Source organism: Heterodontus francisci, chromosome 42 (assembly GCF_036365525.1).
Source record: "Heterodontus francisci isolate sHetFra1 chromosome 42, sHetFra1.hap1, whole genome shotgun sequence".
Lineage (NCBI taxonomy): Eukaryota > Metazoa > Chordata > Chondrichthyes > Heterodontiformes > Heterodontidae > Heterodontus > Heterodontus francisci.
Genome location: NC_090412.1, coordinates 29,222,274 through 29,240,086, shown reverse-complemented (window position 1 = coordinate 29,240,086; position 17,813 = coordinate 29,222,274). Strand labels below are relative to the sequence as shown.

The 17,813-nt window shown below is 46.0% G+C and overlaps 1 protein-coding gene across 2 annotated transcripts in view; it reads left to right on the top strand.

Moving 5' to 3' along the window:
• LOC137355297 (leucine-rich repeat-containing protein 20-like) overlaps positions 1-17,813 on the top strand; it is a 70,476-nt gene that overhangs the window by 12,340 nt on the left and 40,323 nt on the right. Inside the window, exon 2 of one of the 2 annotated variants that reach the window (XM_068020271.1) lies at positions 15,301-15,411. The exons of the other annotated variant lie outside the window; for it this stretch is intronic. Coding sequence (XP_067876372.1) covers positions 15,342-15,411 — 70 coding nt within the window. The 5' untranslated portion in view covers positions 15,301-15,341. The remainder of the gene's footprint in view (positions 1-15,300; positions 15,412-17,813) is intronic. 2 annotated transcript variants of the gene reach the window in all.

Sequence of the window (17,813 nt, the reverse complement as noted above, 5' to 3'; positions counted from 1 at the left end):
GAAATAGGATAGAACAGATGAATTTGTGTGCGGACTGAGGGCCTTAGATTCCTGGAACATTGGGACTGCTTCTGGGCGAGGTGGAACCCATGCAGTTGCTCCACGCGGCACGGTTTGCCAGTGCTATTGGGAGGGTTCAAACCAACTTAGTGGGGGAATGGGAACCAGAATGTACCATTGGGAAGGATAAATAAGGTGCACAAAGGATTGTGAGAAGAAGATATCACTGGGGTCAGAGTAAGAGGGAATGTAATAAAGTCTAAATTATGTTAACTGTGCAGGTATGTGAATGCAGAGAGTGGTAAACAGCTGCAGCTGCTGATAGCCATGTGGGAATATGATGTTGTGGCGATAATGGGCAGGTCTGGGTACTAAATATCCCTGGAACAAGGTGTTCAGGAAAGATAGGGAGGAGAGGTGGCAGTATTGATTAAGGGGAATATTACAGTGCTGGAGAGAGGATGTCCTAGAGGGGTCAAAGATAGAATCTATTTGTTTACTTATTTAGAGATACAGCACTGAAACAGGCCCTTCGGCCCACCGGGTCTGTGCCGACCAACAACCACCCATTTATACTAATCCTACATTAATCCCATATTCCTACAACATCCCCACAATTCCCCTACCACCTACCTACACTAGGGGCAATTTATAATGGCCAATTTTCCTATCAACCTGCAAGTCTTTGGTTGTGGGAGGAAACCGGAGCACACGGCGAAAACCCACGCGGTCACAGGGAGAACTTGCAAACTCCGCAAAGGCAGTACCCAGAATCGAACCCGGGTCGCTGGAGCTGTGAGGCTGCGGTGCTAACCACTGCGCCGCTGTGCCACCCATTTGGTTAGAGTTAAGAAACATTGGAAAGACTATAATACAGAACTGAAAAAGGAAATATGAGAGGCAAAGAGAGGGTATGGGAAGAGACTGGCAGTGAACATAAAAGGGAACCAAATGTTTTGGACAAGCATATAAACAGTAAAAGGGTAATAAGAGGAGGGGTGGGGCCAATTAGTGACCAAAAAGGGGATCTACAGATGGAGGCAGGGGCACGGCTGAGGTATTAAACAACAATAACAATGTACAGTATACAGCACCTTTAACATAATAAAGAGGTAGGTTTTAAGGAGTGTCTTAAAAGAGGAAAGCGAGGTGGAGAGGCAGAGAGTTGTAGCGAGGGAATTCCAGAGCTTGGGGCCTCAGCAACTGACGGTGCGGCCACCAGTGGTGGAGCGATTAAAATCAGAGATGCTCAAGAGGCCAGAATCAGAGGAGTGCAGTTATTTTGGAGGGTTGTGGGGCTGGAGGAGATTACAGAGATAGGAAGGGCGAGGCCATGGAGGGATTTGAAAACAAGGATGAGAATTTTAAATCAAGGCCTTGCTTGACCGGGAGCCAATGGATGTCAGTGCGCGCTGGGGTGATCGGGTAATGGGACTTGGAGCGAGTTAAGACACAGGCAGCAGAGTGTTGGATGACCTCAAGTTTATGAAGAGCAGAATGTGGGAGCCCAGCCAGGAGCGTGTTGGAATAGTCAAGCTTAAAGGTCACAAAGGCATGAATGAGGGTTTCAGCAGCAGATGAGCTGAGGCACGGGTGAAGTTGGGCGATGTAACGGAGGTGGAAATAGGTGGTCTTAGTGATGGCGCAAATATGAGGTCAGAAGCTCATCTTGGGGTCAAATGTGACACCGAGGTTGTGAACAGACTGGTTTAATCACAGATTGTTGTCAGAGAGAGGAATGGAGTTGGTAGCTAGGGACAGGAGTTTGGAGCAGGGACTGAAACAATGGCTTCACTCTTCCCAATATTTAATTTGAGGAAATTTCTGTTCATCCACTATTGGCTGATAATTTAGCAACAGTGGAGGAGTTGAGAGGTGGTGATGAGGTAGAGCTGGGTAGCGTCAGTGGACGTGTGAAAACTGCCACTGTGCTTTCAGATGATGTTACCAAGAGACAGAATGTAGATGAGAAATAGGAGGGGGCCAAGGTTAGATCCTAGAGGTAACGGTGCACGATCAGGAAGAGAAGTCATTACAAATGATTCTTTGGCTACGATTGGATAGATAAAAATGGAACCGGGTGAGAGCAGTCCCACCCAGCTGGACAACAGTGGAGAAGTGTTGGAGGAGGATGGTGTAGTCAACCTTGTCCAAGGCTGCAGAAAGAACGAGGAGGGAGTGTTTACCTTTGTCACAGTCACATAGGATGTCATTTGTGACTTCAGTGAGCACTTGATGAATACTTTGCATCTGTCTGCATCAAGGAAGAAGATGTTGCCGAGCAATTGTGAAAGAGGAGGTATTAGAAAGGCTGGTTGTACTTGACGTTGTTAAGTCACCAGGACTGGATGGGATGCATCAGAGGAAAAGAGTAAGGGTAGAAATTGTGGAGGCTCTGGCCATAATCTTCCAATCCTCAGAAACAAGGGTGGTGCCAGAGGTCTGGGGAACTGTAAATGTTACACACTTGTTCAAAAAGTGGGGTAAGGATAAACCCAGCAATGACAGGCCAGTCAGTTTAACCACGGTGGTGGGAAAAAATTTAGAAGCGATAATCTGGGGAAAAAATTAAGTCCCACTTGGACAAGTGCAGATTAATTAAGGCAAGTCAGCATGAATTTTTTAAAGGCAAATCGTGTTTAACAAACTTGATTGATTTTTTTATGAGGTAACAGAGAGGGTTGATGAGGATAATGTGGGAATGGGAGTTGAGTGTCACTGCCAAGGCCAGTATTTGTTGCCCATCCCTAATTGCCCTTGAGAAGGTGGTGGTGAGCTGCCTTCTTGAACCACTACAGTACATCGGGAGGATGTAGTTGAGGTTTTAAATGAATAATTTTCATCTGTGTTCCCTATGGAGAAGGATGATGTAGGTGTACAGATCAGGGAGGGGGATTGTGATATACTTGAACAAATTAGCATTGAAAGGGAGGAGGTATTAGTGGTGTTAGCGGGCTTAAAAGTGGATAAATCCCCAGGCCCAGCTGAGATGTATCCCAGGCTGCTATGTGAGGCAAGGGAGGAGATAGCAGGGGCTCTGACACAAATTTTCAAATCCTCTCTGGCCACAGGAGAAGTGCCAGAGGACTGGAGAACAGCTAATGTGGTCCCACTATTTAAGAAAGGTTGTAGAGATAAGCCAGGGAACTACAGACCAGTGAGTCTGACGTCAGTGGTAGGGAAACTGTTGGAGAAAATTCTGAAAGAGAGAATCTATCTCCACTTGGAGAGGCAAAATTTGATTAGGAATAGTCAGCATGGCTTTGTCAGAGAGAGGTCATGCCGAACAAATTTGATTGAATTTTTTGAGCATGTGACCAGGTGTGTAGATGAGGGCAGTGCAGTTGATGTAGTTTACATGGATTTCAGCAAAGCCTTTGACAAGGTCCCACATGGGAGACTTATCAAGAAAGCAAATGCACATGGGATACAAGGTAACTCGATAAGGTGGATTCAAAATTGGCTTAGCTGTAGGAGACAGAGAGTGATGACAGACGGCTGTTTTAGTGACAGGAAGCCGGTGTCCAGTGGCGTACCACAGGGATCTGTGCTGGGTCCCCTATTGTTTGTCATTTATATAAATGACATAGATGACTATGTCGGGGGTAGGATCAGTAAGTTCGCAGATGACACAAAGATTGGCCGAGTGGTTAACAGTGAGGTGGAGTGTGTTGGGTTACAGGAAAATATAGACGGGATGGTCAAATGTGCAGAAAAGTGGCAGATGGAATTTAATGCTGAAAAGTGTGAGGTGATACACTTTGGAAGGAGTAATGTGACACGAAAGTATTCAATGAATGGCCTGACATTGGGAGGTTTCGAGGAACAAAGGGACCTTGGCGTGTTTGTCCATAGATCTCTGAAGGCAGAAGGGCATGTTAATAGGGTGGTGAAAAAGGCATATGGGACACTTGCCTTTATCAATCGAGGCATAGATTGCAAAAGCAGGGAGGTCATGTTGGAGTTGTACAGAACTTTGGTAAGGCCACAGCTGGAGTACTGTGTGCAATTCTGGTCGCCACATTATAGGAAGGATGTGATTGCACTGGAGGGGGTGCAGAGGCGATTCACCAGGATATTGCCTGGGATGGCACATTTAAGCTATGAAGAGAGGTTGGATAGATTTGGGTTGTTTTCACTGGAGCAGAGAAGACTGAGGGGTGACCTGATCGAGGTGTAAAAGATTATGAGGGGCATGGACAGGGTGGATAGGGAGAAGCTGTTCCCCTTAGTTGAAGGGTCAGTTACAAGGGGTCACAAGTTTAAGGTGAGGGGCGGGAGTTTTAAGGGGGATTTGAGGAAGAACTTTTTTACCCAGAGAGTGGTGACGGTCTGGAATGCCCTGCCTGGGTGGGTGGTAGAGGCGGGTTGCCTCACATCCTTTAAAAAGTACCTGGATGAGCACTTGGCACGTCATAACATTCAAGGCTATGGACCAAGTGCTGGCAAATGGGATTAGGTAGACAGGTCAGGTGTTTTAATGCATCGGTGCAGACTCGATGGGCCGAAGGGCCTCTTCTGCACTGTATTAATCTGTGATTCTGTGACTGGAGGACAGGGAATGTGGTACCATTATTCAAGAAGGGTAGCAGGGATAAACCAGGTAATTACAGGCCAGTGAGTCTAACATCAGTGGTAGGGAAACTATTGGAAAAAATCTGAGGGGCAGGATTAATCTCCATTTGGAGAGGCAGAGATTAATCAAGGATAGTCAGCATGACTTTGTCAGAAGGAGATCATGTCTAACAAATTTAATTGAATTTTTCGAGGAGGTGACTAGGTGTGTAGATGAGGGTAAAGCAGTTGGTGCAGTTTATATGGACTTCAGTAAGGCTTTTTATAAGGTCCCACATGGGATATTGGTCAAGAAGGTAAGAGCCCATGGGATCCAGGGCAATTTGGCACATTGAATCCAAAATTGGCTCAGTGGCAGGGGGCAGAAGGTGATGGTCAAGGGTTGTATTTGGGATTGGAAGCCTGTGACCAGTGGTGTACTGCGGGGATCGGTGCTGGGACCCTTGCTGTTTGCAGTGTACAATAATGATCTAGACATGAATATAGGAGGTATGATCAGTAAGTTCGCAGATGACACGAAAATTGGTGGTGTCGTAAATAGTGAGGAGGAAAGCCTTAGATTACAGGATGATATAGATGGGCTGGTAAGATGGGTGGAGCAGTGACAAATGGAATTTAATCCTGAGAAGTGTGAGGTGATGCATTTTTGGAGGACTAACAAGGCAAGGGAATATACAATGGATGGTAGGACCCTAAGAAGTACAGAGGGTCAGAGGGACATTGGTGTACTTGTCCATAGATCACTGAAGGCAGCAGCACAGGTAGATAAGGTGGTTCGGAAGGCGTACGGGAAACTTGCCTTTATTAGCCGAGGCATAGAATATAAGAGCAGGGAGGTTATGATGGAGCTGTATAAAATGCTAGTTAGGCCACAGCTGGAGTACTGTGTACAATTCTGGGCACCGCACTATAGGAAGGATGTGATTGCACTGGAGAGGGTGCAGAGGAGATTCACCAGGATGTTGCCTGGGCTGGAGCATTTCAGCTATGAAGAGAGACTGGATAGGCTCGGGTTGTTTTCTTTAGAGCAGAGAAGGCTGAGGGGGACCTGATTGAGGTATACAAAATTATGACGGGCATTGATAGGGTAGATAGGAAGAAACTTTTTCCCTTCGTGGAGGTATCAATAACCAGGGGGCATAGATTTAAGGTAAGGGGCAGGAGGTTTAGAGGGGATTTGAGGAAAGAAATGTTCACCCAGCGAGTGGTTGGAATCCGGAACACACTGCCTGAAGGGGTGGTAGAGGCAGGAACCCTCACACCATTTAAGAAGTATTTAGATGAGCACTTGAAATGCCATAGCATACAAGGTTACGGGCCAAGTGCTGGAAAATAGGATTAGAATAGATAGGCTTGATGGCTGGCGCGGACACAGTGGGCCGAAGGGCCTATTTCTGTGCTGCATAACTCTATGACTCTCTGACTGTAAAACTAGGTACATCCACAGTGCTGTTAGGAAGGGAGTTCCAGGATTTTGACCCAGTGACAGTGAAGGAACGGTGATATAGTTCCAAGTCAATATGTTGTGTGACTTGGAGGGGAACTTGCAGGTGGTGGTGTTCCCATGCGTCTGCTGCCCTTGTCCTTCTAGATGGTCAAGGTCGTGGGTTTGGAAGGTGATGTCGAAGGAGCCTTGGTGTGTTGCTGCAATGCATCTTGTAGATGGTACACACTGCTGCCACTGTATGTCGGTGGTGGAGGGAGTGAATGTTTAAGGTGGTGGATAGGGTGCCAGTCAAATGGGCTGCTTTGTACTGAATGATGTCAAGATTCTTTAGTGTTGTTGGAGCTGCATTCATCCAGGTAAGTGGAGAATATTCCATCACACTCCTGATTTGAGCCTTGTAGATGGTGGACAGGCTTTGGGGAGTTAAGAGCTAAGTTACTCGCTGCAGAATCCCAACCTCTGACCTGCTCTTGTAGCTACAGTATTCATATGGCTGGTCCACTTCAGTTTCTGGTCAATGGTAAACCCCAGGATGTTGATGGTGGACTTCCAAAAGGCATTTGATAGAGTCCCATGTAATAGGCTTCCCAACAAAGTTGAAGCCCTTGGAATAAAAGGCAGAGTGGCAGCATTGATATGGAGTTGGCTGAAACAGACAGTGGAGGTGAATGGTTGTTTTTTGGACTGGAGGAAGGTATACAGTGGGGTTCTCCAGTGGGCGGTACGAGGAACACTGCTTTTCTTGATACACGTCAATGAACTAGGCTTGAGTGGGGTATTGTGTCCAATTCTGGGCACCGCACTTTAGGAAGGATGTGAAGGGTTTAGAGAGGGTGCAGAAAAAATTGATGAGAATGAGTCCAGGGATGAGGGACTTCAGTTGTTTGGATAGATTGAAGAAGCTGGGGTTGCTCTCCTTAGAGAAGAGAGGACATTTGATAAAGGTGGTCAAAATCATGAGAAGTATAGATAGAATAGATAGAGAGAAACATTGGCGGAAGGATCGAGAACCAGAGGACAGCGATTTCAGGTGATTGGCAAAAGAACCAATTGCGACATGAAAAAAAACCTTTTTTACACAGTGAGTGTTTAGGATCTGGAATGCACTGCCTGAGAGTGTGGTAGAGGCAGATTCAATTGTGGCTTTCAAAAGGGAATTGGATAAAAATCTAAAGAGAAAAGATTTGTAGGGCTGTGGGGAAAGAGTGAGGAGGGAGTGGGATTAGCTGAGTTGTGAATGGTATGTTGGCCTTCATTACAAGAAGATTTGAGTACAGGAGCAAGGATGTCTTACTATAGTTATACAAGGCCTTGGTGAGACCACATCTGGAGTATTGTGTGCAGTTTTGGTCTCCTTATTTGAGGAATGATATTCTTGCCATGGAGGGAGTGCAAAGAAGATTTACTCGGCTGATTCCTGGGATGACAGGATTGACGTATGAGGTGAGATTGGGTCGACTAGGTTTACTAGATTCACTGGAGTTTAGAAGAATGAGAGGGGATCTCCTAGAAACCTATAAAATTCTACCAGGACTAGATAGGCTAGATGCAGGGAGGATGTTCCCGATGGCTGGGGGAGTCGAGAACCAGGGGTCACAGTCTCAGGATATGGGGTATGCTATTTAGAACCGAGATAAGGACAAATTTCTCAACTCAGAGGATGGTGAACCTGTGGAATTCTAATTCTCTACCACAGAATACAGTGGAGGCCAAGTCATTAAATATATTCAAGAAGGACACAGATATATTTCTTAATGCCAAAGGGATCAAGGGATATGGGGAGAAAGCAGGAAGAAGGTACTAAATCAGACCATCAGCCATGATCTTTTTTGAATGGCGGAGCAGGCCCGAAGGGCTGAATGGCCTACTCCTGCGCCTATTTCCTATGTTTCTATGCTCTCACAGAGAGCCAGCAGGGAGATGACTGGCAGAATGGCCTCTTTCTGTGCTGGAATCATTCGATGATTTTATGTTCAGGGATCAATATTGACCAGGACACTATAGACAAATCCTCTGCTCTTCTTCGATATAGTGCCATGTGGTCTTAGATCCACCTGTGAGAGCAAATGGGGCCTTGGTTTAGCATCTCGTTGGAAGGAAAGGACCTCCAACAGTGCAGCACACCCTCGGTACTGCACTGGAATGTTGTCTGTGATTATGTGCTCAAGTCTCTGGACTGAGGCTTGAACTCACAACCTTCTGACTCCGAGGTGAGAGTGCTACCCAATTAGAGACAGCTGACACCTATCACTCTGAGCTGGATTGATGTCTCCCTTCAACCTCCCTTGCAACCCTGGAAAAAAACAGTTTTTGTTCGATGGATTTTCAGCTGACTGACTGGCTTCAGCAATGCTGCTGGGAATTTGTGTATTATTTTCTTAAATACACCAAAACAAGTTAAAGCAGGAACTTTTCAACATTACATTTGAGGCAAATTTGACAAGAAAAGAATGTAATTATTTTCAAGAGTTTTAGAAGCATAGAAAATAGGAGCAGGAGCAGGCCATTCGGCCCTTCAAGCCTGCTCCACCATTCATTATGATCATGGCTGATCATCCATCTCAGTAACCTGTTCCCGCTTTCCCCCCATATCCTTTGATCTCTTTAGACCCAAGACCTATATCTAACTCCTTCTTGAAAACATACAATGTTTTGGCCTCAACTGCTTTCTGTGGTAGCGAATTCCACAGGCTCACCACTCTCTGGGTGAAGAAATTTCTCCTCATCTCAGTCCTGAATGGTTTACCCCGTATCCTTAGACTATGACCCCTGGTTCTGGACTCCCCCACCATCGGGAACGTCCTTCCTGTATCTACCCTGTCAAGTCCTGGTAGAATTTTATAGGTTTCTATGAGATCCCCCCCTCACTCTTCTGAACTCCAGCGAATATAATCCTAACCAACTCAATCTCTCCTCATACGTCAGTCCCGCCATCCCAGAAATCAGTCTGGTAAACCTTTGCTGCACTCCCTCTATAGCAAGAACATCCTTCCCTCAGATAAGGAGACCAAAACTGCACACAATATTCCAGGTGTGGCCTCAATAAGGCCCTGTATAATTGCAGCAAGACATCCCTGCTCCTGTACTCGAATCCTCTCGCTATGAAGGCCAACATACCATTTGCCTTTTTTACCGCCTGTTGCACCTGCATGCTTACCTTCAGCGACTGGTGTACGAGAACACCCAGGTCTCGCTGCATATTCCCCTCTCTCAGTTTATAGCCATTCTGAAAATAATCTGCCTTCCTGTTTTTGCTACCAAAGTGAATAACCTCACATTTATCCACATTATACTGCATCTGCCATGCATTTGCCTACTCACTCAACTTGTCCAAATCACCCTGAAGCCTCTCTGCATCCTCCTCACAACTCACCCTCCTACCCAGTTTTGTGTCATCTGCAAATTTGGAGATATTACATTTAGTTCCCTCATCTAAATCATTAATGTATATTGTGAATAACTGGGGTCCTAGCACCAATCCCTGTTGTACTCCACTCGTCACTGCCTGCCAGTCGGAAAAAGACCCGTTTATTCCTACATTTGTTTCCTGTCTGCCAATCAATTTTCTATCCATCTCAATCCCATGTGCTTTAATTTTACATGCTAATCTCTTATGTGGGACTTTGTCGAAAGCCTTCTGAAAGTCCAAATAAACCACATCCACTGGCTCCCCCTCATCAACTATACTACTTACATCTTCGAAGAATTCTCGTAGATTTGTCAAGCATGATTTCCCTTTTGTAAATGCTGACTTTGTCCGATTCTACCACTGTTCACTAAGTGCTCTGCTATAAAATCTTTGATTTTAGAATTTTCCCCACTACCGACATCAGGCTGACTGGTCTATAATTCCCTGTTTTCTCTCTACCTTCCTGTTTAAATAGTGGGGTTACATTAGCTACCCTCCAATCTGTAGGAACTGTTCCAGAGTCTATAGAATCTTGGAAGATGACCACCAATGCATCCACTATTTCTAGGGCCACTTCCTTAAGTACTCTGGGATGCAGACCATCAGGCCCTGGGGATTTATCGGCCTTCAATCCCATCAATTTCCCCAACACCATTTCTCTACTAATACTGATTTCCTTCAGTTCCTCCCTCTCACTGAACCCTGAGTTCCCCAACATTTCTGGTGTGATATTTGTGTCCTCCTTTGTGAAGACAGAACCAAAGTATGCATTTAGTTGGTCATCCATTTCTTTGTTCCCCATAATAAATTCCCCTGTTTCTGACTATAAGGGACCAACATTTGTCTTCACCAATCTTTTTCTCTTCACATACCTATAGAAATTTTTACAGTCATTTTTTATGTTCCCCGCAAGCTTACTCTCGTATTCTATTTTCCCCTTCTTAATCAATCCCTTGGTCCTCCTTTGCTGAATTCTAAACTGCTCCCAATCCTCAGGTCTGTTTTTTCTGGCAAATTTATATGCCTCTTCCTTGGATCTAATGCTATCTCTAATTTCCCTTGTAAGCCATGGTTTGGCTACCTTTCCCGTTTTACTTTTGCGCCAGACAGGGATAAACAATTGTTGCAGTTCATCCATGTGTTTTTTGAATGTTTGCCATTGCCTATCCACCGTCATCCCTTTAAGTAACGTTTCCCAATCCATCATAGACAACTCGCAGCTCATACCTTTGTAGTTTCCTTTATTAAGATTCAGAACCCTAGTCTCAGAATCAATTAAGCTACTCTCCATCTTGATGAAGAATTTTATCATGTTATGGTCGCTCATCCCCAAGGGGTCTCGCACCACTAGATTGTCAATTATTCCTCTCTCATTACACAATACCCAGTCTAGGATGGCATGTTCTCTAGATGGTTCCTCAACATATTGGTCCAGAAAACCATCCCGTATAGACTCCAAGAATTCCTCCTCTACGGTATTGTGACTAATTTGATTTGCCCAATCTATATGCAGATTAAAGTCACCCATAATTACAGATATTCCTTTTTCGCATGCATCTCTAATTTCCTGTTTAATGCCATTCCCAACATCACCACTACAGTTTGGGGGTCTATATACCACCCCCACTAATGTTTTTTGCCCCTGAGTGCTTCTCAGCTCTACCCATACAGATTCCACATCGTCAAAGCTAATATCCTTCCTCACTATTGCATTACTTTCCTCTTTAACCAGCAATGCAACTCCACCGCCTTTTGCTTTTTGTCTGTTCTTCCTAAATACTGAATATCCCGGATGTTCATTTCCCATCCCTGGTCACCTTGCAGCCGTGGCTCTGTAATCCTGACTATATCATACCCGTTTACATCTATTTGCGCCATTAATTCATCCACTTTATTGCGAATGCTCCACGCGTTAAGGCACAAAGCCTTAAGGCTTGTCTTTTGAACATTACCTGTCCCCTTCCCACTATTTTTCACTGTGGCCCTGTTTTGTTCTGGCCCTCGATTTTTCTGCCTATCACTTTTCTTATTCCCCTTACTGTCTTTTGTTCTTGCCTTTGATCCCCCCTCCTCTGACTCCTTGCAAAGGTTCCCATCCCATTTTATTTTGTATCTATAGCTAGACTGTCAGGGAGGGAGGCTGTATCAGCAGGAAATAGTGGGAGGAGGAGAAACAGAAGGAGAGAATGGGCAGGAAAGAGACACTGGAAGGAGAGAGAGATTTTGTTGAGAGAGAGAGACTGTCGGACAGTGAGGCTGTGTGTGAGAGAGAGGGAGAGACGGTGAGACTGAAGGACAGAGAGACTGTGAGGGAGAGAGAGAGATTGAGAGGGGAAGACTGTGTGAGAGGGAGAGACACTGAAGGAGATGCTGGTGCCACACTGAGAGCGTCTGGGGGCGGGTATCAGCTGGCAGTAGATATACGTGTGCAGCGGGTATGGGCAGGCAGCGGATATGGGCAGGCAGTGGGCAGCGGGTATGGACGGGGAGCAGGTATGTCTGCAGCATCTGTGGGCGGGCAGTGGATATGGGCAGGGAGCGGATATGGGCAGACAGCGGGAAGCCAGATGCCTGAGACCTATGGAGACACAACTGGAAGGCGCTGAGCTTCAAGGACCAGTGGTTGGGGCACGAGGTCCCCTGCCAGATAGCCAAGATCCCACACTGCAAGTCAGGAGTGGCACAAACGGGTCAGAGGCAGCACTGTGGAAGGAGCAGGTAAACTCGCAGTGCTGCAGGAAGGCAAGGCAGTGCGAGAGAAAATAAAGCAGGTTGCTTGATGGAGCTCAGCAACAGCTAGCATCTGCAGGGCGGAAAGGTGACTGCAGAAACACAACAGTCTTATTACTACCAGCAAATTCCCCCGGTATTGCTCACAGTGAATCAGAGGTCAGGGACTCTGCATGAATGGGATAAAGTGTTAGGATCCCAGGGCTGTGGGAGGGTCCTATGGTTCTAGGATCACCATGGAGGAGTTCTGGGAAAAGACTTCCTGAGATCTGGGAACGTTGAGAGCTTTGCTGAGAATGCCGGGCGTGATTGAGAGAGGGGATCCCGGGATTTGATGCGGGAGGGGAATCCTGGGGTAATGTGTTCTGACATCCAGCTGGCTTGGGGAGAGGTAATTGGGGGTTCCAGGAATCCGTCAGTATTTGGGGGATTGGTTTGAGGCAGGGTCTAGCAGCCTTGCAGGGCAGGTAGGCCAGGAGAGCAGAACAAAAGCTGCCCGTGGTCCTTTTCAGGCTGTGAGGCCCTCCACCGCGCACTGTTGCCATAGAGTTTAGAGGCATTACAGCACAGAAGGAGGCCATTCCTGCCCTGAAGCCTCCTATCCTGACCTGTCTGCAGTCCCATGTAGCGAGGCTGTGAACTGGAGCGGCACACAGCAGAACAGATCCAAATGTCATTGTTACACAAACAGCAGTCAGCTATTGAAAGAGGATTTTACAGTCACTGCGGGAGTCTGGATGACTTTTGTTCAGTGCATTCATTTTGGTGAAGTGAGCCCACGTGTCTGAAAGCTAATGTGACTGGTTCAGCAAGTTTGCCCTGTAAAATATGTGCTCATAGCTGAAAGAGATCAGCTGTGTGATTTGGTGTCACATTATTTCAGTGTTAGGAGGCTGCTTTGCAGTACATGTTTCCCTGTTTTCAGAATCCTATCCTTAATTTCACTTCGACGTCTAACCGGTAAGTACAGAATTTAACAGATTCTCTATTAATGTCATTAAGCCAGTCTTGAGGTGCTTAATATTGATTCTGCAGCAATGGGGAATCAGAGCACAAACAGAGTCCATTTTGAAATAAACCACCATACATGTGTCTCTTGTGCTGTGTGGAGAGGCAGGTGGAAGGAGGTCTGTGTTTATCTTGGCCTCTGATGGTCACTCTCAGGGACTGTGAGACAAGCAGAATGAATATCATCTCCCCCTCCCCCCAGTTTAATTGGTAAAGATGAGTCACCGAGACCATGCTATTTATCCCTCTGAGAAAGACTCGGGAAGAGATTAGTGAGATAATGACAATGACTATGAGGGAGTCACTGGGCAGACAGAGCTCGCAGTTTATTTTCAAAAGGACAGTGTGGTGTCCATGCTCATAAATGCCAACAAATCAGACTGCAGGCCTAGTCCTACTGCCAACCTCGTGTAATAATGAAATCAATTATCAAGGATAAAGAAAGACTTCCATTTATATAGCGCCTTTCACAACTCACGACGTCCCAAAGCGTTTTACAGCCAATGATGTATCTTTTGAAGTGCAGTCACTGTTGTAGTGTGGGAAGTATGGCAGCTGATTTGCGCACAGCAAGCTTCCACAAACAGCAATAAGATACGTGACCAGATCATTTGTTTTAGTGAAGTCGGCCGAGGGGCATACGGGGGATATTCTTTGAAATAACACCGTGGGATCTTTTACGTTCACCTGAACAGTCGACGTGAATTCACAGATGCTGCTTTACCACATTCTTTTGAGGAAGCGATGATCCAAGTGGACTGTGGGAGGTTATCCAGACTTCCAAAGGCATTGGGAAAAGTTCACATGAAAGGCTATTCGCTGAGCTCAAAGCTGTGGGGATCTGTGCAGATCTGTGCGGGAATGGATGAGAGATTGGCCGAAGGGTAGAAAGTAACAAGGACCTGTTAAGAGGAGCTGTGTCTGGCTTGGGATAAATAGTACTGCATGGGCTGCTGCAAGTTTACAGATGATACCAAACTAGGAGTGGCTGTTAAATAAGAGAAGGCAACTCCAAAACTACAGAAACAGTTGGAGAATTTATATAAGTGGGCAGAACAATAGTAGATGGAATTTAATACAGGCAGGTGTAACATACTGAATCTGGGAGGGGAAATGGACCACACACGAACTCCAGTGACTGCACTTCAATATTACTTGATTGGCTGTGAAGCACTTTGGGACAGCCTAAGGTTGTGAATGGTGCTATATAAATGCAAATCTTTCTTATTTACTAATAATCGTTTCCATGGTGTTGAATAGGTGAAGGATGGAGTCATGAGACCTGGGAGTAACTGAGCTGTACACTAAACACTCAAATATACAGAAAGAGCAGGGAAGGTGAAAACCTCATAATCAGTTAGCAACAGTTGGAAACTGCCAAGGAGGGACTTTAAGGTCCTTTGGATCCTAAGGATGATTGAGCTAAGATGATCTGAATGCCCCTTCTCATTAGTAGTGATCTTAACCCTAGGTTATACTGTATTAGCTGATCTCAGACAGCACAACCAACCTTCGTGTCTCTGAGCTAGGGAGGGGAAAATCAGTCCGGATCCAGTGATGGCAACCAGATATGGTTGAGTGAACACAAGATTAAGCTTAACTGGAATGCATGTCTACATTCCCCTTCCCCAGTATAAACTCTCAACTAGTGGGGCCTCATGTAACAGCGAATGGTAATGACCTGGAACTCCCTGCCCATGAGGGTGGTGGAAGTGGAAACAATCAATGATTTCAAAAGGAAACTGGATGGGCACTTGTAGAAAATAAACTTGCAGGGCTACAGGGATAAGCAAGGGAATGGGATTGATTGGATTGCTCGACAGAGAGCTGGCGTGGACTTGATGGGCCGAATGGCCTCCTCCTGTACTGTAATGACACTATGACTCTATAAGTGACAAGCTGGGTAAAGTGGAACAGGACCCTAGCAAGATAGAGGGCAGTTTTAACCCTCTTAAAACTTTGGGACGGAAGAAAACAGACACAGTATCTAACCGTAAGTCTGTGCTCGGTCTGACACTGGCTGCTGAACACAGCAATTGTTTGACTCCCAGTACTACCACTCTCTCTATGCTTGACACAGAAATTCACTGAAAGGTTCTGGTTTGTTTAAGGTAATGCTTTTGTGTTTCAGTTTTGCTACTGCTCCTTTGCTGTCCGTGTGTTGTGGAAATAATGGCGAAAGATGCAGCAAGAGTCGCTCGGATAGTCAATGAGACTGTGGAGGAGGGCAGGAACTCATTGGGTAAGCTCCCCGGAGGTAGCGGTAACAGCTGAGCCCAGACACTGTGGGGTGGGGTGCTCAATGAGTGGGAACTGGGGCTGGAAACCCACGTTCTGTTCAGGATCCAGGGTTTAAGATCAGTTTCCATTTTACAACTAGTTAATTCTCAAAAGGGAAGGGTTAAGTTTTGTGCGCTGTGGGATCATGGTGAATGGTGGGGATCTAAAGAGTGCTGAGCACTGGCTGGTTGGAGCAGTGACACTCCCTGCCAGAATGGGGGAGATCACAGAGGGAGCAACCAGCCTCAGCCAGAGAGGAAGATACCACAGACTGTGAGGGAAATCTGCACGGAGGATCCCACCAGGTTACTATATCATGATGATGCAAAACTAGGTGGAAACGTAAGTTGTGAGGAGGATGCAAGAAGGCTTCAAGGGGACTTGGACAGACTAATTGAATGGGCAAGAACATGGCAGATAGAATATAATGTAAATAAGTGTGAAGTTACCCACTTTGGTAGTAAAAACAGCAAGACAGAGTATTTCTTAAATGGTGAGAGGTTGGGAAGTGTTGATGTCCAAAGGGACCTGGATGTCCTTGTTCATGAGTCACTAAAAGCTAGTATGCAGGTGCAGCAAACAATTAAGAAGGCAAATGGTCTGTTGGCCTTCATCGCAAGAAGTTTTGAGTACAGGAGTAAATAAGTCTTACTGCAATTGTATAGAGCCTTGCTGAGACAGCACCTGGAGTATTGTGTACAGTTTTGGTCTCCTCATTTAAGGAAGGATATACTTGCCATAGAGGGAGTGCAAAGGAGGTTCACCGGACTAATCACTGGGATGGTGGGATTGTCTTATGAGGAGAGATTGAGGAAATTGAGTCTGTATTCTCTAGAGTTTTGAAGAATGAGAGATGATCTCATTGAAACTTATTAAATTCTTACAGGGCGTGAAGGGGAGGATGTAGATAGGATAGTTCCCTGGCTGGTGAGTCTAGAACCAGGAGACACAGTCTCAGAATAAGGGGTAGGCCATTTAAGATTGAGATGAGGAGGAATTTCTTCATTCAGAGGGTGGTGAATCTTTAGAATTCTCTACCCCAGAGGGCTTTGGAAGCTCAATCATTGAGCATCTTCAGGACAGAAATTGATAGATATCTGGATACTAATGACATCAAGGGGTATGCAGATTGTGCGGTAAAGTGGCATCAAGGTAGATGATCAGCTATGATCTAATTGAATGGTGGAGTAGGCTTGATGGGCTGAATGGCCTACTCCTGCTCCTATGTTCCTATCATGCTGTCAGGTGATTAGTTGGTGAGTAACTGCTGTTAGGGAATAACTCGAAATAGCTGGGTAAGTAACTAAAAGTAAAGGGAAAGGTCTACTTTTTTTAATATAGTCGGTAGTGTTTTTTTTTAGGGAATCAAGGTCCCTAGTGTAAATAATCTAACTTTTGGGTAATTTAAGGGGATAAATTAAGGGTAAGTCATGGCAGGACAGCTCGGCAACGTGGAGTGCTCCTCCTGTGCAATGTGGGAAGTCAGGGACACTTCCAGTGTCCAGGGCGAACACGTGTGCAGGAAGTGTCTCCAGCTGCAGCTACTCGAAATCCACGTTTTGGATCTGGAGCGGCGGCTGAACACACTGTGGAGCATCTGCGAGGCTGAGATCATCGTGGATAGCACACACAGGGAGGTGGTCACACCGCAGGTAAAGACTGCTCAGGCAGAAAGGGACTGGGTGACCGCCAGGCAGAGTAGAAGAACTAGGCAGGTAATAAAGAACAAAGAAAAGAAAATTACAGCACAGGAACAGGCCCTTCGGCCCTCCAAGCCTGCGCCGATCCAGATCCTCTACCTAAACATGTCGCCTATTTTCTAAGGGTCTGTATCTCTTCGCTTCCTGCCCATTCATGTATCTGTCCAGATATGTATCTGTTCCCTGGGTCCATCTCCCTTTCTAACAGATTTTCCACTTTGGATACTGTTGGGGGAGATAGTTTCTCAGGGGAATGCAGCAGGAGCCAAGTTGTGGCACCACGGGTGGCTCAGCTGCACAGGAGGGGAGGAAAAGGAGTAGGAGAGCTGTAGTGATAGAGGATTCTATCGTAAGGGGTACAGATAGGCTGCAAATGTGACTCCAGGATGGTATGTTGCCTCCCTGGTACTAGGGTCAAGGATGTCATGGAGCGACTGCAGGACATTCTGAAGGGGAAGGGTGAGCAGCCAGAGGTCGTGGGACACATTGGTACCAACGACATAGGTAGAAAGAGGGATGAGATCCTGCAACAAGAATTTAGGGAGCTAGGTAGCAGATTAAAAAGCAGGACCTCAAAGGTTGCAATCTCTGGATTACTCCCGGTGCCACATGCTAGTGAGCATAGGAATAGGAGGATAAAGCATATGAATGCATGGCTGAGGAG